Source organism: Cyrtonyx montezumae, unplaced genomic scaffold (assembly GCF_038088225.1).
Source record: "Cyrtonyx montezumae isolate F1298 unplaced genomic scaffold, pur_monq_1.0 scaffold_3, whole genome shotgun sequence".
NCBI classification, from domain to species: domain Eukaryota; kingdom Metazoa; phylum Chordata; class Aves; order Galliformes; family Odontophoridae; genus Cyrtonyx; species Cyrtonyx montezumae.
Genome location: NW_027072034.1, coordinates 59,531,124 through 59,551,245, shown reverse-complemented (window position 1 = coordinate 59,551,245; position 20,122 = coordinate 59,531,124). Strand labels below are relative to the sequence as shown.

At 44.2% G+C, this 20,122-nt stretch overlaps 2 protein-coding genes across 2 annotated transcripts in view; both read left to right on the top strand.

Annotated features, from left to right (window-relative positions):
• Window positions 1-976: 976 nt before the first annotated feature.
• The window catches only part of MRPS6 (mitochondrial ribosomal protein S6), a 45,188-nt gene continuing 26,042 nt past the window's right edge, over window positions 977-20,122 (top strand). The window contains exon 1 of the mRNA XM_065741712.1: window positions 977-1,257. Coding sequence (XP_065597784.1) covers window positions 1,213-1,257 — 45 coding nt within the window. The 5' untranslated portion in view covers window positions 977-1,212. The remainder of the gene's footprint in view (window positions 1,258-20,122) is intronic.
• SLC5A3 (solute carrier family 5 member 3) lies at window positions 14,817-19,757 on the top strand. The gene has a single exon (XM_065741711.1). The coding sequence runs from the start codon at window positions 15,111-15,113 to the stop codon at window positions 17,250-17,252; it is 2,142 nt and encodes a 713-aa protein (XP_065597783.1). The 5' UTR covers window positions 14,817-15,110; the 3' UTR covers window positions 17,253-19,757.

Below are 20,122 nucleotides of genomic sequence, written 5' to 3'. Positions count from 1 at the left end.
TGCTTGGATCCTAGATATCTCATTGAAGTTCTTCACTTTTGAAGTCTGCCCTCTTTCCTGCTTCCTCTTCACCCTGAGCCACTGCATGGTGGCCCTGCTCTCCTTCCTGCCTCTCATCCCCACAGCAGCCTTTAGGCCCAGGCAAATGAGCATAGCCTGTCCACGGCAGCAACCACATAGCAACAGCCTTTTCCCAGGCGGTGGGGGAACCCTCCTGGCACCAGGGCAGCCTGTTCAGCCCACGCTGGCCGGCACGGCTCATGCTTCTGTGCTGCCGAGATCCTGCCCCAGAGCCCTGCGAGGACCTTATATGCCACAGGAAGCCCAGAAGGTCTTCAGAACCCAGGGCAGAAACCTCAGGACAAGCTGCGTCTAGAAATCCAGCTCCAGCGTTGTATGTCTGGGATGTTCTTAGCTACATACAAGCTACATCCCCTGAAGGGGATGCCCCCACAGACACGCGTCCGTGCCGTGGAGAAACACAACCCCAACGACACGGGCACAGCACACCAGCGGGGCCGCTCAGTCACTCCCAGCGGGGCCATGGAAGGTTCTGGAAGGGTGCCTGCGGGAGCCCACCTGCGGGTACCTCACCCGGCTGCGGGGAACCAGCGGCCCCGGGGCAGGAGCGGGGGCTTCCCGGCACCGTCCCGCTCCCCGCCGCGCGCGGTCTCGGGTGCGCGCGTGTGCGCGGCGGGGGGAGCAGGGGGCGGACACAGTGGAAATTTCCACTCCCTGCAGCAGCCACAACGGCTGTCGCGGCGGCGACAAGGAGGAAGGCGAGCGCAGGCCCCGAGCCGCCGCAGGGGAGAGGCGGCTCCCGCCCCGCCGCTCGGACCCGCCCGGCTCGGAGCCCCCTCCCCGCTGCCGGGCGTCCCCCATTCGGCCCCCCAGGGGTAGGGGCAACCGTGCAGCCCCCGGGCGGGCGGGCGGTCGCGAGGCCGCGGCGGCGGAGGCGGTGCCTGCGGCGGGCAGGGGGCGGTGCGGCGGAGCGTGCGCAGCTGCCGGCGCCCTTTAAGCCGCGCCGCCCGCCCGCCCGCTCGGTGTGTGTGCAGCCCGGGAGCCGCGCGGGCGGGAGCTGCCGCCAGCACTGCCGGGGACGCGCTTTCCTCCTCTTCTCCTCCGTTGCCCCCTGTCCGGCACCGCCGCCCCCCCTTTCTTTCCCCCGTGCCCCGCCAATCCCCGCTCCTCCCGCCACAGCCGAGCTCTGCGATGCCCCGCTATGAACTGGCTTTGATCCTGAAAGCCATGCAAAGGGTGAGTGAGGGAGGGGCGGCGGGCGGGTGGGATCCGCCAGGTGGGACCGACAGTTGGGGGGCTCCTCTGTTCCCCCGCTCACCCTCTCCTTCCCCGGGCGAGCAGCGCCCGCCCGGCCCTCTCTCGCTTCTCGAGGCGGAGTTGCGCAGCGTGCTCCGGACTGCCGTGTGCGCGGCCCCGTGTTCCTGTGTCCCCTTCCCCTTTTATGAGCCCTTCCCCGCCGGGAGCTGTCGCAGCGCGGCTCTCCCCGCAGGTAAGCAGCTGCCGGCTGAGCGCGGCTCCAGCTTCGTCCTCTCGCGGCCCCCGCTGCCTCCCGGGCTCTCCCCTTACCTGCCCCGGGTCCTCCCCCGCCCGCGGTGCCGCCCGGACATGGGCATCTCTGGTGCGGCCCTCGGGAGGGGGAGGGGAATTTCGGTGATAATTTTCCAATTTATTCCTTTTTCCGTTTCCCCTCCATCCCTGCCATTGCTGCCACCGGTTGAGCCGCAGCGATATCGCCCCTTGGAAGGGCTGCCAACCGCCGCTGCTCTTCGGTGGCTCGATGATAAGCGGTGGTGGGAGTGAGCGGGATGATGCGGTGCTCTGCGAGAGCCCCATCGGGGCTGTGTGATACCTGCGTGTGAAAATAGCGATAAAATAGCAGCATCCCTCGGTACCTGGGACCCTCTAATTAGGAAACGATAGCTCACAACCATCCCTCCCCAGTGCCTTCTTGAACCTTTATCGGTGCCTTCAATGCAGCACGCAGGGCTGGGGTTGGCAAGGAGCAGCACCCGTAGCCTATGGACCCTCCTGTTTCTACCCCTTGCTCTCACATTTCACCTTTGTTTCTATGAGCACATACATCTGCAATAGGGCATTAACGAGTGAAGCGGCGTTACTCTGTGCTTCCCGTAGTTGCGGGTGCACGTCTTCACGCATTGCATCTGCTACATATACTGGTATATTTCCATTCATTTTACATGGAGCATCCACATGTCAGGGTTGGCTTTTTTTTTTTTTTTTTTTAACTTGGCTTAACTGCAGGAGCTGTAGTAGACTTCTCAGGTGAGTCCCCTAGTGGAGAACCGCGGCAAGTGGAGCAAAGCTTGGGGCATCGCTGCACCCCCTCGCGGAGCAGCGCTCAGCCTGGTACCCATGTGAACCCTAGGTACGGGGATGAGATGCACTCTTAATGTGGACGATGCCTTGTGCTACGCAGGCACTGTTAAGGCAGAACAGGGCAGAAAGCATAGTGAATGTGGCATGGTGAGGTATGGAGAAGTGCTGCTCTGAAAGGATACTATGGAGTGCTGTGCTGGGGAGAAGCATCTTTGGTGTCTAGTGTTTGAGCACTGAGACCCAAGTATAGTTGTAAAATGTTCCCAATGTGCTTTAATGCACTGTAGATCTAACATCTGCAACCTTTCTCTCTTTGACCCTTGTATATTCTTTCCTAATAGATGCATTTTAATTTTTTCTCCTGCAAGCTGTGTTTGTACATCAAGTTTTAGTTCAAGAATATTATTGTATTTAACCTACCCATGTTGTTCTATGATTCTAAAATATAGGTAGTCAATCTCTAGGTGCTGTCTTATTGTTTTTTTATAAGTATCTTACTACTGTTGCTTTTCTCATGCATTGTACATTTGAAACAAATTTCTGTACGTACTGGTTATATGTTGCATAGTACTACTGGATCCTGACAGATGGGTTGCTCTAATGGCTCCTTAATGATGCGTAATCTGAAGCATGATGCTAACTTATAATTGACCGAAATATGGAGACCTGATTTTGGTCTGAAATTACACAGCCCTGCAGAAGTTGGACCAATTGTACACAGTGCTGAGTGAATTTCATCTCTCCTTAACAAGCACTCTAATGAAGCCACCTCAGGCAGATGCTCCCCATGCAAGTGTGTCAGTCCCTCTGTGCTGTGGCTGTGAGCTCTATGCCTGCTTCAGGGTGAGCCTTGAGCAAGTGCAGGCTCATCTCCTGCTGTGTCCCTGGTACCCCTTCTTAACCAGCAGCTCCCCTGCCCCATCTTCCTTGTGCTTCACTGTTAACTCTTGTGGGCTCTCCCAGCAGCTTGAGTGCAAACCTCTTCGTAACTGCAGTCTGGTGGATTTTCACAGCTCTCTCTTTGGAGGCAAGCACTAGTTCTCTGGGGTTCCCCCCCACCCACAGTTGTTTTTCACAGTTGCCTTGGCATTTGCATAGACCTAGGTAGAATGAACTCCCCCCAAATCAGTTTCGTTGCTTTAGGTTCCCTTGTTCTGTAGTATTCCTGTGTTCAAGTTGGTAGTCCCTCTCTTGTGTGTGGCTTCTGTTGTGAGTGATAGAGTGTGTGGTGCAGCAAGGATTCTTCATATCCAGCTGACTTCTGAACTCTCTGCTTGTTCAGTGTGGCCCTGCAGTCCCATCTCATTCTCTGTTCCTTTTGCACTTAGTGGATCTCCTCAGTCTCTCTAGCTTTCCTACTGTTGCCGTAAAAATGCAGTACCTGAAAGCTTAGGGGGAAGAAGGAAAACTTTCACTACTCAAACTTTCTCGCTGGCTGGTGCACTGTATTGATCTGAAGGATTGTAGCTGTATTCTGCTCAGAGCTGAGGAGCCGTTCCCTGTCCTGTCCTGTAGGTGGTGTGCAGTCATGTATCAGACTTGTAGCAAAAATCTCCCTTGTGAGTTGTCCATGGGCTGAGACCTCAATCAGCAAAGATCCCTGTCTGACTCTAAAGAAACCCGAATTAGTAAAAATCCCTAAAAGGGTCTCCCAAGTAGATTAATTTGGGAAAAACATTAAAAAAACAAAAACCCATTTTTGTGGTGTCACTGTATTTGAGAAGTAGCTGCAGTAGTGTGAGCATTTGAGTAGAGTGAGGAGGAAGAGATACTCTTGCAAAGGCAGAGAGTGATACCAGGGAAGTGAGGTAACTGTAACTTACAGTGGAAGTAGTTTATTTTTCATGTTTCTTTTGCTTTCTATGCTCAAAGTGCTAGTAAAAAAATAATGTGATAGCAGGCTTGTTACCATTTCTTAGCAGAATGTGTGTGTGAAGGTGCACTGCTTACACTTGGGAGCCTGAGTCAAAGGTTGCAGTTGTGTGGAAAGGATGCAGAGTGAAGATACAGCTCTTCATCTTTGGCTCCAAGTAGTGAAGTTTAGAGCATGATTTTCTAATTATTTCTGCCTTTCTCCCAGGAGAGCAGTCAGCAGGGGGGTTCTGCAAGCAGGAAAGGACTGTGACCCATTGGTGGATGTGCTGGAGCTCCAGTCTCTGAAGAATGAGCTGTTCTTGCAGGGAGATTTCCTTCTGGTCCTGCTGCATATCCCTTGAGAGTCTTGGGAAGGAAGGAAGTGGGGAAGGGGAAGGAATAACTGGAAATGGCTTCCTCTTGCTCTGCTGCTGTTTTGCAGACCGACCGCAGGGCGGCAGTGCGGGACACCCCACGTGGGAGCCAGCAGCCTGGGGAGCGTAGGACAGACAGAACAGGCGGAATCCCCGTGCTGTGCTTGCTGCTGCCCGACTGGCAAGCTGGGACAACCCTCTGCGATGGGACAGCGTTGTGACCGCAGCTGCAGAGAATGGGCACTTGAAAACTCTTTTCTAGTAGAGGATCTTACTGAAAATTAGAAAGCATATCAATATTTGTGTTAGCATCGTAGAATCATTTCAATTGGAACAGTCCTTTTAAAGATCATCTGGTCCAATTCCCCTGTGGTGGATGGGGACGCTTCTAGCTAGATCAGGTGCTCAGAAGCCTGTTTGGCCTGACCTCAAATGTCTCTAGGGATGGGGCATCCACCACCTCTCTGGGTGACCTGTTCCTGTGCTCTCCCCCACTTCATATGCAATGAAGGCGTCGTGATTTAACACCTGATTATCTTATTACAGCCATTCCCTGAGCTAGGGAGCGCCTCCATCCACCTCTGTAGCCCTGCGGTGCACCTGGGCTCTCAGTTTGACCAGCGTACTCAAACAGGTGCTGAACACCAGTTACACTGTATGCTGTCTTCTGAGCTGCTTGCTGCTTTTCAGAAGTTGGCTACCTGCTGTGAAGATCTTTCTTCTATTTTAAGAAAGCTGAAGTAATGGGCAATAGTATTGCTTGACATATTGGCTATTACACTTAATTGCTAGACAGCTGCAGCAATTGGGCTTTTGATATTTTAGTTGCTAGGAAAAGAAGAGGGGATGAAGAGAGCAGTAAGCAGGCAGATACTGTTTTTATTTTCCTTCTTTTTTGATGGACCTACCTATTCTTACCACTGAATTATGCCTTTCCTGTACACTCTTGCACTACCACCCACGTTTGGTTGGTTGAAATTATGAGTTTTCTTCTATTTCCTTTAACTTCTGTAGTAGGTGAAGTAGGCTCTTCACAATATTATGTGTAGCAGGGGAAGGAGTTCTGTGGCGGAGGCACTGGAAAGCAGACCAAATAGTTGGAACTAGAAGAGAAGATTGGAAAGCTACAGGGTTTGCAGTTCTCTCTTGTAAGAGTCAGGTTTTTGTTTTCTGCCGTAAGCATTACTGTCAGAATTACTGGATTTGAGCTGTGTGATGCAGACAGCATTTGGGAATGATACCCTCTTGAATGACACTTGCCATTTTTCTTCCCTGGGATCCAGGAGTAGCAGGCTTCTGCCAAGTGTGTGATATTTGCCTGATTTGTATATGAGGGAGGTAAAATATTTTCTTCAAAGCTGTTTAAACCTTTTTATAGCAGGTAGTTGTTAGCAAGATGCATTTGGCAAAATTGTCCAAAGTGAGTACTAAGATGATGGCAGAAATTAAGATAATCAGAAGTCTCTTGGTTTATACGAGCTTGTTCAGTGATTGAATGTGTGTAATGGAACTTGCTGGTTACTCTGCAGCTCTTGTTTCCTGAGCATAGAGCCGGGCTGTAGACAGGCTGCTGTGCCTGTGCTGGGCCCAACAGACCTCAGTGGGGTTTGGCTAGCTGCTCTGCAGTGGTTAGATGTGGCAGCTTAAACTTCTAAGATAAGAATTCCACTTTTTTGTTCCTGCTACTTATTCACTGTGCTGTTCTGTCTTGGCTGTACATCACCTCTCATTTGTTCATTGTGTGTGTACACATCATATACATATGATCAGGGACAGACTTGTAAACTTCAGTATGGGAGTAGTTTGTATTCTAGCCCTCATAAATGAATGAAGGAGAACTTGTGTTGATAAAAATCACATCATTGCTCTCCATTGTGTAAAAAAAAACAAAACAAAAAAAACAAAAAAAAAACAAAAACAAAACAACCCACAAAAAAAACCCTCAAGAGTGACTTGCTCTTTAAGATGTCCTTTGTATCATACTTGTCTGCTGAATTAACTCAAGGATGAGTGTGTGTATATCCTTGCTTTTTTTCTAGTACATAATATGTATTCTATAATAATGAAAGTTCTTACTGTCTTACATACTCTTTCAGGAGATGATTTCCTCAAATTTCCTTTTCCAGTGCTGTAACACTGGCACTCTGTTGGGTATGGATCAAGTCACTTGTCTTGCTTTTTGTCAGATTACAGACTTAGCAGATTGTTAATTCTGTGACCCTCAGCTGCTCACACCTACTCTTCTACAAATCTCTGATGGAGGAGGCATTGTTTAAGTGGAAGCAGTGGTTAGCATTGCTTCTACTAACTTCTAAGAGCAGCAGGAGCTACTGGGTTATTCACTTCAAAGTGGAACATATCTCTGGTGTGCCTCCTGTAGGAGAGCCAGTAATGAGGTGGAAGGGGCAAACAGTGAAAAGGAGGGCAGATAGGTAAAATACAGCTAGCTGTGTAGAAGTCTGACAGGAAAGATAACAAAAATACAGTAAGCAAGGCAAGATCTGTGCAAGTTAAGGGGTGTCTGCTATGGGAATGAGTTAAAATTCTGGAGCTGGAAATGAGATATTACTGAAGTGTGTTGGCCCAGCTGAGGATAGGGAAAAGAAACATGCATGGGGGTGGCAAGCTGTCATGAATGTTAAAAATGTAGTTCTTCAAATTGACGCAGGAACTGCTGTTTTTGCTATTTCTCACATTTTTTTTTTAATCTTGGCTTGTCCACTTGCAAGACAGTCTTTGTGCTTCAGTCATAAGAACATTCAAGGGATAATAAGCATAAACTAAGGTACATGCAGAACATGGATGGAGGTTGGAAATATGTTGAATGGAGTTTGTTGAGACTACCCAAGCAAAAGTTGGGTAGCACTCACTGTGGTTTGATTTAGAATCAAGTTGTTCTTTAACCAAGGTAACTTCATTTAATACTGATTTTGTTGCCTTGAAGTGCCTTAGGATAAGAAATCTTGCAAGAGCATTGTAAGGCTAAGAAGTTTTAGGGGCCTCAAAATTGGATTCTACTGTTAAAAATGCCTGAGAAACTTCAGTCTCAACTAACAGTAAAATTTGTGATGCTTTGTCTTGTTGGAAAGATTGTGGACAGCCATAAATGTGATAGGAACCTGGGGAAGTCCTGAATAAGCTTTGAGTGTGTTTTGTGGGTTTTTTTTTTAACCTTGAATTTCTGAGAAGAATGACTTCATTTTCTGCCCAGTTGTGTGGTGACTCACATTTGGTGATCATTTCTTTTTTCTAAGTAGCCTATGAAGTTCCTGCTCTCCTAGTCAAAATCCTCTTCAAATGATGTGAACCAACATGTTTCTCTGAATTAGGAGTTGTTTCAATAAATTGCTGAATGATAGCAACCACCAACTAGATTGTCTTTGTGCCTTGCAGCTCAAGAAAAATAATCTTCAATAGTGTTAGAGATGTACAGTGTTTTCTGATGGCTTGTGTGCTTTTAATAGAACATTGGCATTTGTCGTCTACACACAGAAAACTTGTATTCTGTGGTCCCAAGTCCTCTATGGAAGTCAAGTATTTGCATGTTTTTTTTTTCCTTTATACTTTCTCTTGCTATTGATCTTAATCACTGACTACTTAAACTAATTTATCCACAGGTTAATAACACTTGCAAGAAGCAGTGGAAATGTTGGTGCTTCTGAACATCGATAGGCCACTACAAGAAGGAATTTGAGTCTTCAGATTCAGTGTTACTCTGCAACTGCCAATGTAGTATGTCACCTTACATCTTTACAGACTTACCTGGCATGCTGAATTCTGCCTGATGCCAGAACCTTCTCCCTTTCCCCATTGCTTGGAGGAGACCCCCTTTCTCACTTTCCTTTAAAATTACTTTCTTTCCCTGTTTGTCCTGTTGCGCTCTTGATTTTGTTACTGTTGATCATGTGCCTTCTCTGTACTCTCCTTCCTCTTCTGCTTCTAGTTCCCGTGTACAAGGAAGGTCATCTGTCTATCTGCATTTACAAGGAAATGCATGGCTTTCTACATGAGGGAATGAAGAACCACTTATAGTGGGCTTCTGAGCTTCTAGTAGTCATCTGCTGGAGTTTGGTGAAGACACAAATCCCAAAATGACATAATGATTTTGGTTGGAAGGGACCTTAATGATCATCTAGTTGCACTCCCTCTCACTTGCTGTAGGCAGGGCTGCCCCCCAGCAGCTCAGGCTGCCCAGGTCCCCATCCAACCTGGCCTTGAGTGCCTCCAGGGATGGGGCACCACAGCTTCTCTGGGCAGCTGTGCAAGTGCATCACTGCCCTTTGGGTGAAGAATTTCCTCCTAGTCTAAATGTTGTCCCACCCCACTTAGACCTGTCACTGTGTAAAAAGTTGCTTTCCCTGAAGTTTATAAGCTCCCTTAAAGTACTGCAGGAAGACACAGTGCAGTCTCCCTGGAGCCTTCTCTTTGCCAGACTGAACAAGCTCAGCTCTATTAGCCTTTCATCACAGGAGAGCTGCTCCAGCCCTGTGATCATCTTCATGGCCTCCTCTGTACCTGCTCCAACAGCTCCTTGTTGTTCTTGCAATGGGTTCCCTGGGCCTGGATGCAGTGCTCCATATGGGGCCTCATGAGGGCTGAATGGAGAGGGACAACCACCTCTTTCTCCTTACTGGCTGTCTGTCTTTTGATATAGTCTGGGGTACAGTTTGCCATCTTGGCTGCAAGCATGTGTTGAGCTTTACATCCACTAGGCCTCCTATGTCCTCCTTCCAGTCTCATTGTATTTGGAATTGCCTTGCTCCAGTTGTTGCACTTGAAAATCCATTGCTGTTTGCAGGTTTACAAACCTGCACAGGGAAACTGTTGGGTTTAAAGTCCAATGGCTTCACCCCTCAGCCATCATAACCCCCTAATGATGGTATGTGTTTGCCTGGAAAGGTTGGCCCAATCTTTCAGTGGTGTTGAGTAGCTATACTTAATCTCAGAGCTGATAATATGGTCCCCTGCATAGGTGCTGTCTAGGTCTTTTGTCTGACAATGAGAAGAGGAAGTGCTTACCTGCTAATTATCTTTAAACTGATAGTCTGTTAAAAACTGAAGTTGATGATCTAGATCTTCAGATGAGCAGACTACAGCGTGCCTAGGTAGGCATGAGAATAGGGTCTTTCTGTAGGCTTTTATTTTAACAAATAAAAAGGAGTTTTCAGCATCTTCTTTCCTCCAGTTCTTCCTCTTAGATGTGTGAAGTTTTGGGAAGAACAGTAGTAGCAAATAATCCACTATTCCTGATTTAATACAGGAGACTTAAGAGAAAAGAAGTTGTCTGAATGTTGAAGTCGCAGGCAGCAGCATGAAGTGGCTTGCTGAGACACTGCTTATGATGTGGATTTTGGAAAATAAATTATCTGCCTCTTGGTTTGCAGTTCTTTAACTGTGTTGTTGCTTTATGTGCTGTGTGATCACTGCAGTAAAGTTGCATCCTCTTTCCTGTGCTTGCTTGCTTTCAACTTAATTTGTAACTTGGTGAAGGTCGTGGATACATGTATATACTTTGGGGAAGGATCAAGGGGAGTCTACTATACTAGTGCTGTAAGTTGCACTGGCCTTGAGCTTCATATGGTCTCACAGTGTTACCGCTTCTGTGAGAGGCTGTAATAGCATTACATTTCTGACAGGCAGATGTGGTGCAGCTGCCTGAAGTGAGACGTAGTTCTCTTTCTGCTGAACTGCATGCTGTGAGGTTACTTATTTCTCTTCTATCTTCTTCATCAGTCCTTTACAATCAGGAAGAATGTGCTACATTCTTTTTCTGATGTATCTATAAAATGATGAAGAACTGGAGTAATTCCTGAGATCCCAAAGAAGTGCATTGCATGCTCGTAATAACTCCTTTGACTGACTGACTTGAACTTTGCACCCTGAATCAGACTTTTGTGGTGGTGACAGTTTACACGCATACCTCTGTGGCACCTATGTTCTCCAGGGCTGGAGGTGTGATAACGTGGTATCACTTCAGGGCAGCATCTCAAACAGGCTGAGCTAGGTAGCTGCCCATTTGGATAATTCCAGCACATTGAGCTGCTAGAAACGTCATTTCAGACTTATTAAATGTTACAGGTATTCTTCTGCCTCTGAGTTTGCTTCCTTTGCTGAACCAAGTTGGTTTTGGGTGCTGTTCTAGCCTGACCTTTCTGTCCCAGTTTATCATTTATGAGGGCAAGTGCTGAAAGTCTGTTTCTGGATGTTTAGGGTAATGCTGGGCAGCCCCTGCCCTTTCAAAAGACATGTACTACATAAGGAGAAGTTGAAAGGTGTCAGTTGGTTCAGTTATCTATGCGAATGCGCTCAGAGGGTTGGATATTGTGCAGGCCTACTCAAAACATCAAGTCTTCATTCTTTTTTTTTTCCCCTCCCTTTTGGGAGAGTGTTAATATTTTCTGTGCAGGTATTGAGTCTGGAAGTCTGGGTATGTTCCTCTTACACAGGTGAGTTGTTCAATAGGTAAGGCACCACTAGATTGAATTAACTCGCCCCTGTTTGAAGAAGGTGGGAGTGAAGAAATCTTACTTCTAAGATCCTCAAAACTACTTTATGAACAAAGCTATGTACTTAATTTGCTAACAAGCAAGTGTGTTGACTACGGTGTGTGTTATGTGGCTACTTGTATCCTCAAATTAACCCTTAAAGCATTGATCACTTGGACTAGCTCTTTAAGTGCGAGTGAGGAAATGAAATGGGAAGCCTCCCATCTGCAATGAAGAGAAATAAAGTAAGCACAAACCGAAGTTGCTTCAGGGCTGGAACAGTTTGATTCTGGCATTTTTAAAGGCTCATCTTATTAGAAAAGCACTGTAGAGAAAGTTTGCTTTTAAAGCAATCGCAGGAGAAATTTGTATAAATCCCACCCTAAATCTGCTTCACATTATCTAGCATCTCTTCAGGGATTTTGAAACTTTTTTTTTTTGCAACACAGGCTGCCTGTTGGAGACATGAGCATTGTTTCACCAGAATTGTAACCTTCTATCTTCACACAAGAAGGAAAAACGTTTTGCATCTCTGATACGATCCAGCCAGAAAACAGCTCTAGGGGAAAAAAAAATAATCACAGTTCTTGGCAGCAGGGCTGTCTTTTTTTATTATTATTATTTTTTTTTTTTTCTGTCAGTTCCCCAATGTATATTGTTCTATTAACTTGAGATTATACTCCCATGGAATGTCTCAAAAAGTCCTTCCTAAGACTTGAGGTCATAACTTGCTGAAAATTCAGAGGGATGTGTCTCATTTTCGTAATGAAAAAGAAGTTCGAGGGTTATTTTAGAATTAGGTCTAATAAGAAACTGGTACAAAAGACTACTTTAGTACAGTATTTTAGTGACAGTGCAGCAAATCTGTGGCAGCTACTGAAAACTTTACACCTCCCTGTTCAAGCAGGCTGAACCCTGCAAATTTCAGATGTTGGTTGCGAAGGTGATGGTTCAAACCTCTGTAGTCTGCTTGTTTAAAATGAATGATTTGGCTGTACCTTCCAGTGGAAAATACTCAAGAAACTTCACGTATTGTTTATTTTAGTTAGAATGAGCCTGTAGTATTTTGGCATGTATCCCACCTGAGAAAATCACAATTTATTCAAGGGCAGCTGCATATTCTACTTATGCTCTTGTAGAGGGTTTGATTGTGCTTGTGTAATGGTCTTATTATGAGCTGGCTAACTCATTTTATCATATAGGATTAGTTTCACTGGATATTTTCATATTTCATAGATGTTACTGTGTAGTATAACTTTGCAGGGTCATTGATTAACCTACAGGGAAAATGTTGAGAAGTGAACTGAAGTTCAAGTCCAAGATTTTTTTCAATAACAGAATGAGACAGTAGGAGAGGGGTAATATAGATTCTTGCTATTTCTTTAGCTTGCCCATTATTCTGACTCTGTATAGGTTTTCTTCTCCACTGTGTTAGTTCTTCCACTTCTCTTAAAATATTTATTTTTGGTGTAAGCATATACACTGTAAGGCAGTAGCACTTGAAAACTTAGAGGAATATAGTACAAGAAACAACACTATGAAAGTGTTACTCAGAAATGCGTGAAACTAAGAATACTAGTGCATAACACTAGTATGTTATGGCATCCTATGATCTGAATTATTTTAGGAGTTTGTGTTGGATTAAACCATTTAACTTGTGCTGCATTTGTGAGTGGGGTTAAACGTGAATTCTTCTATGGAAGAATTTGAAATACATCTGTGGCTTGAGGCTTATGAGCATGATAAATTTAGCACAGTACTGTAATCAGTCCATTTTGTGCCACGTCTCCGTAGTCTCTCATTATTGACTATAGCTCCCGCAGAATAAATACATGTATTCTCATGTGGGTTTGTGGTGGTGGTGGGGAACCTTTATTATCTTGTTCTGATCCTGAGCTACTCTTGAAAAACAGCCAGCTTGTACAAATAACTTGATTGTGATTTTCTCCTTAAGGCTGAAGTTAACGGTTTGTTGTAAGCCTTTTTTAAAATACATCTGCCTTAATGAGAAGCATACATTCTTACGTCAGCATCTTTGCTGACTTCATTAAGACAGACAGGGTATGTGTGTATTTTCAGTCTTAACTACAGCTTATTATGGCCTATTTGATGTTTTAATTTTATTATTTTATTTTAATGTTTTAATTTTTTTTAAAGCAAAATGAATATGCTAGGGGAAGTACCAAAGGGGAAACAACCCAAATAGTGGTATGTTATCCGTGTGTTTGTATTAATCAGAGGTGAATTAATAGGAAAAGGTGTGCTTTCAGCATGGTATCCAAGCACTTTTGCAAAGGAAGTAGAAGGCGGAGTGCCTAAAACTGATGTTTGTAGGCCTCCTAAGGTGAACATAAGGTCTATCAGCCTTATCTGTGATTTGTGTGCTTGCCTTTGTTAGTGGATGACACCATTTCTCGTTCTCAGTCCCTGTTCTTTACTTCTCTGTAATAAGCTTGAATACCAAGGCTGTGCTTGTTTACCAGAGGGAGCAGAAAAACTTCATGTCTGGCCCTCCCATAAGTCATCAAATGATTTTGGGTGGGTAGGCAAATGATACTTTCCAAAGCAGAATCGGGAGAAAGGGACGTATTGTCTCCACAGCAGAGACAGGAATCATTGTGCAGCTCTTTAATGCCCCCTTTCTTTCCCACCTGTTCAGTTATCTTGACGGCAAATCTTTTTATTATCCCCTTGCCTCCACTTTGAGCCCTTCAATCCTGGGTGTTTAAATGAGTTTCCGTGTTCACTGGTGTGCTTTAGTAGAACAGGGCATGATTTGGGGGTTCAGGAATAGAACAACAGGATATGCTTTGCCTCCAAACCTGCCTCTGGTGTTAATGTGATCCTTTTCATGCTTGAGTACAGATGGGTTGTACTGGGAACTGGAAGTTACCAAAAGCCATCCAGTTTTTCATCGCAGTACCTGGAGTGCTCCCAAAGGATGGTGAAGCCACATGGGTGCAGACGTCAAAAAGCACATGGAAGATAGAGATACCCTAAAGCTGGATGTGTGGCATAGTTTTGCTTTTGTCATCTGGATGAGCAGGACTTTTTCTTCACTCAGAGGATGTGTAATATGCATGAAGAGCTTTCAGAGTGAAATGTAACCCTATTATAATCTGTACTCTAGGCAGGTGCAAGCTTGCTTAAAACCTGTGGAATAACCTTGATTCTCCAGGTGACGATAAATTTATGTTGTTTCTTGACAGCATTATGTCTTTGTAGTTCTAGTATCCAGCTTGCGTCTTGAGTGCATGCGTATGACATCAGGATCTATTAAGATTTGTAGGTGCAGTGCTAGAGCAATACAGGAGATGACTAGCCAGGTTAAAGTTCCTTTGTGTTTTTTCTTTTTCCCTAAGACTGTCTGAAAGAGGAAGACCTTTTTAGTGGCTTGAGAAGCAGAGTCAAGAGACTGTAAAGCAAAGATTAATGAAAATGTATTTCTGTTTCTTGCCTTGTTTGGGGGAAATTTGGGTCACTCAATAGTCTGGAATTGCTGTGCATCTTAAGGTGCTTGTTAAAGTTGACTTATAAAAGGCATAACTCCTTAGTTTTACAAGTACTGAATTTGTGTGTATTATGGATTGCTTAAATACAATATGGATTGCAGGAAATTTAAGGGGGAAAATCTGTGGTGTTCAGTCATTGTTTTACTAGACTTCAAATTTTTTCTCATTACTTCATGAAATTCTCCTCTAATTCAATCTTTGTCTTTTGTCTTTGCTGCCTTGCAGGGTTGGTACAGTAGGCCTCACTAAACTTAGCTGCAACTAAGAATTTCTCCTACATCAACTGAGTTAAGGCTGATGCTCTTGTGGAATGTGGATTAAAAGTGCGTGCTAAGTTCCAAATTTCCATTTGAGAAGCGGAGAAACTAAATGTACCACAACCACCAGCATCAGGACAGCAAACCAAGGGACAAAGAATTTGATCCGCAGTGTTGATACATGTTAACTGGTTCACGTGTTGCTTAAGAGACGTTTGCTGGGGGGCGAGAAGTGGACATCAGCTGTGCGAAGTCATTTTGTTTACAAAAATGAGGGCTTCTTTGGAAACAGCAGACATTGCCATTGTGGCACTGTACTTCGTGCTTGTAATGTGCATAGGTTTTTTTGCCATGTGGAAATACAATCGAAGCACCGTAAGTGGCTACTTCTTGGCAGGGCGTTCTATGACCTGGGTAGCGATTGGTGCATCTTTATTTGTGAGCAATATTGGAAGTGAACATTTCATTGGGCTCGCAGGATCTGGAGCGGCAAGTGGATTTGCAGTAGGTGCATGGGAATTCAACGCCTTAATGCTTTTGCAGCTTTTAGGATGGGTCTTTGTCCCTGTCTACATCCGGTCAGGAGTGTACACCATGCCGGAATACTTGTCCAAGCGTTTTGGAGGGCATAGAATCCAAATCTATTTTGCAGCATTGTCTCTAATTCTTTATATCTTCACCAAACTTTCAGTTGACTTGTATTCAGGGGCACTTTTTATTCAAGAATCACTAGGTTGGAATCTCTATTTGTCAGTAATCCTCCTTATTGGAATGACTGCACTGTTGACTGTGACCGGAGGTCTTGTGGCTGTCATCTACACAGACACCCTTCAAGCTCTGCTTATGATTATTGGTGCCCTCACACTTATGATCATAAGTATTATGGAGGTTGGTGGGTTTGAAGAAGTTAAAAGAAGGTACATGTTAGCATCACCAAATATTACGTCTATCTTGTTAACCTACAACATTTCCAATACCAATTCCTGCAATGTGGACCCAAAGCCCGACGCTCTTAAAATGTTGCGTGAGCCAACAGATGAAGATATTCCCTGGCCTGGATTTCTGTTGGGACAGACTCCGGCATCTGTCTGGTACTGGTGTGCTGATCAAGTCATAGTGCAGAGAGTTTTAGCTGCAAAAAACATTGCTCATGCCAAAGGATCCACTCTGATGGCAGGCTTCTTAAAGTTGCTGCCAATGTTTATTATAGTTGTCCCGGGGATGATTTCACGGATACTGTTTGCAGATGATATCGCCTGCATTAATCCAGAACACTGTTTTCAAGTCTGTGGGAGCAGAGCCGGATGCTCTAACATTGCCTATCCACGTTTGGTGATGAAACTTGTGCCGGTTGGTCTTCGGGGACTGATGATGGCTGTGATGATTGCTGCACTGATGAGTGACCTGGACTCTATATTCAACAGTGCCAGCACCATATTCACACTTGATGTCTACAAACTCATTCGGAAGAGTGCAACGTCTAGAGAACTGATGATTGTAGGAAGAGTCTTTGTGGCATTCATGGTAGTTATAAGCATTGCCTGGGTCCCCATAATTGTTGAAATGCAAGGTGGTCAGATGTACCTTTATATTCAAGAGGTAGCAGACTATCTGACCCCACCGGTGGCTGCTCTGTTTCTTATGGGTATATTTTGGAAGCGTTGCAATGAACAGGGAGCGTTCTATGGTGGAATGGCTGGGTTCATCCTTGGAGCAATACGGTTGATACTGGCATTTATCTATCGTGCTCCGGAGTGTAACCAGCCAGACACTAGGCCAAGCTTTATCAAAAACATCCATTACATGTATGTTGCTACAGCTCTGTTCTGGATCACTGGAATTGTGACCTTTATAGTGAGCCTTCTTACACCTCCGCCTACAAAGGAACAGGTTCGAACAACCACTTTCTGGGCTGTGAGAAACAGGAATGTAAAAGAGAATACTGCAAAGGGGGAACGGTACAAAATACAAGAGAAGAACATCTTGAGGTGCAATGAAAATGCTAATCATATCATTCCAAATGGCAAATCTGAAGACAACCTTAAAAATATTAAGCCTGAGGATATCAATCTTCTGGTTACTTGCAGAGATGACAGCAACCCGGTGATTTCTGTAAGTCACTCTGAAGTTGAGACACCAGTTGATTGCTATTCGAATGGACAAGCGGCTTTGATGGGTGAGAAAAAGCACGAGGAAGAAACTGATGATAAAGAGAGACATTTGAAATTCATAGATTGGTTCTGTGGCTTTAAAAGTAAAAACATGAACAAGAGAGCTGTTCGGGAGATGGAGGAAGAGACTGTTTGTTTACAAATGCTGGAAGAGACTCCAAAAGTTAAACTATTATTAAATACTGGACTGGTCTGTGTCTGTTCGCTTGGAATATTCATGTTTGTCTATTTCTCTTTGTGAGTGAATAGTGAACTTTTAAGGGTATGACTAAACATACAGAAGTTGATACAGGTCTCTGGAGATTTTTTTGTTTTAATTTTTATTCTTTCCAAACAACATAACTGCAACCCAGGCATTGTTTACGCTATAATTGTAAAATCAGCTCAACTTTAGCATATTTAGAGACCATTTGAAACATGTTGTCCTATCTGCTGAACGCAGGATTTGTTGTGTGGTGTCTTTCACCCTTTTTTCTTCCCCCTCTCCCCTGTTTGCAGTACTAATCTTTTCTTTTTTCCATGTACACATGTGTAAATATACCAAAGGCAGGCAGGTGGCTGTGTTTGAAGTCAGGCAGTTCTAGAGTTCAGTCAACATTAAGATGAAGATAACAAGTAATCATTTACCTTTGTGTAAAATATGGATGATTAAAGCTGTGTCAGAAGGTTTTAAATGCAAAGTTGTGATGCGCATCATTGTGTCGTTGTTCTTTGTAACGAACGTAACAGTGTTATCTTGGCCAACATAATACTTATGAATTTTGCTCATCACTTCCAGTGTTTTCAGCTTCTCAGTTCTCTTACGGCAACAACGGAATGATAGTTTTCTTGTAGTAATTTCAGATGTGATGTCTGTTAGTAGCTTTCTGTCGTTCTTCCCTCTAAGGAAATGTTTATCTTTTGATCTTTATCCGTTATAAATTGCAGTACTGAAAAGCTGTTATATTTAAAAGAAAGAAACCCTGGAGGTGACTAACTGGCAATGGAAGAGTGAGGAATAGGGAGGTGAAAAAAGATTCTCTTTATTGTCATTTTATAGTATACTGAAGTGGAAGAATATACATTCAATGTTGACAGTCCCCAACACTTCTGCCTTACATTGTTGCTGACATAATTAGGGTTAACCTCTTTATAGAGAAAAATCTATACATAGGCTCTATGACGTGAGAAAGGGAAGAGTGAGATTTTTACATATCTTAAGTTTGGTAAACACACTAAAATACAACTCTTTTTCCTCCGTGATGTGTGTGTAAAAGGGAATGCTCCACAGCCTTACCACTGCTGTATGCTGAGTCTGGAAGGGGAGAAAACAAAGGAGAGGGGAAGGGGAGATGAGGCAAAGAGGTGGAAGGTCCCTGTTTTCCAGAGTCACATCCAGGCTGTCTTTGGAACTAACTCCTGCAGCAGTCTTTGCTCCTGAGCTTGTCTGGGGAATTGTTTGGGAGAACTTAACTGACCAGGCTGAAACACTGTGAGGGGCCATGCTGGCAATGTCAAATGTGTTTTAAGGGTCCAGAAATGTTTCCTCGGCACAGACAAATTTCTTAATAAACTTGAGAACAAATAGTTCTGTAGAGGTAAAATTTGGGTTAATCTTGCCATTGACTGCTGGAGACGGTTTGTTTTCCTGTACAGTGGAGTGGGTCCTGTAAGCTGCAGGCTGTCTAAATAGCTTTTAGCAATATGATGCATGATGTGTATTTTCAGGTAAACTCATCAATGCTTGGTTTTGTGGAGGATTTTTTTGTTGTTTGTTTGCTTTGAAATTAATTGACTCCCATTAGCTTTAGTCTGAGGATGGGATGTCTCACCTTCCTCCACTTCATTTAGTTGTTGCCGCTGTGAAGTAGAACACTAACTGGAACCGTATCAGAATATATCTGAGAGAGGAGAGTTACGATACCTGAGTCTTCGTGTAAATACCAGTGTGAGAAGACACATTTTCTTCCAGCTTGTGGCTCACTTCATTCAGAAAAAAAATATTTTAAATCTTTCTTAATGATAAATTCTAGTGTACGAAGTATGTTAAAGGAATCTCAAGTTCATTAGTGGGTTGAGTTGGGAAAAAACGATACTGTATGTAAAAGACATAAAACGTTGTTAACTGTTTCTATGCAGGATAAAATAATCTAAGAGCTTGACTGATGTGAAAAATGACTTGTAGGATAAGAACAAGCCTCACACTATTGACATTTTCTTGAAAAGCCTAGGTTCTAATGTGCCAGATTTGGCAAAAGGGAGGAGAGACTCACACGCCAGGCACTGTCCCTTACTAACTTGGCTTGTCTTTCTATCAGCAGCTGGTATTTGGGTTTTCCAGAGCAGTCTTTTTGGCTCAAATACTAACAAATGCATTATCACCTAACCTGTGCAGTTAGGTTAGCTCAGGGACCCTTCTGCTTGGCTGCCCTTGCTTCATCCTTGCTTACTTTTTTCCAGGGTGCCTTATGTAGTTATGAAGCTGAAGGCATGGCTTTTAGTGCCACCTAAATAGCAATTTGCTTATGTGTTTTCCCAGGGTGTTTTTCCCTCCTTTTCCCCCAAGTCATTTGCTATTTAAACAGAACAGTGTTCTATTTAAATAGTCAATGCATGGGATGCATGTATCCTAATCAGTATAACTGCAGTCAGATCCGTGGTGAAATTGATCCTTTGATCATCATATGGAGTCATAATCTTTCTCAAATGTACAGTGCAGCCTTTGACTGTTGAATCTAAGATACTCAATATTCTTGTTAATACATTCTTACTTTTGCTGAACTAACAAGTTGCCAAATCAATGTAAGTGATAATTGACAGGCAGTTAGAATCTTCATGAAGTAATACTCTCACTTTTAAAACTTTTACTGAGAAGAAGCTTTTAAGTAAATTATCTGGTGTTGTTTTTCCTCTTGAGTCATTTACAAACGTTTCTACTCTCTGCCTAATGTCAGCCTCTTCCGTTGTGTTGTTTCCCTGTCTTAGAGGTTATAGAACTTGTCCAATACTCTTTGCTGCATGTAACCACTTAATAAAATCCCTTTATCCTCCCAAAATTTAAGGCTTCATGCAAACTATTGGTGAACAAATGCCTCACCCAGTGTTAGAGACTATAGCTTAAGAAGTTGCTCG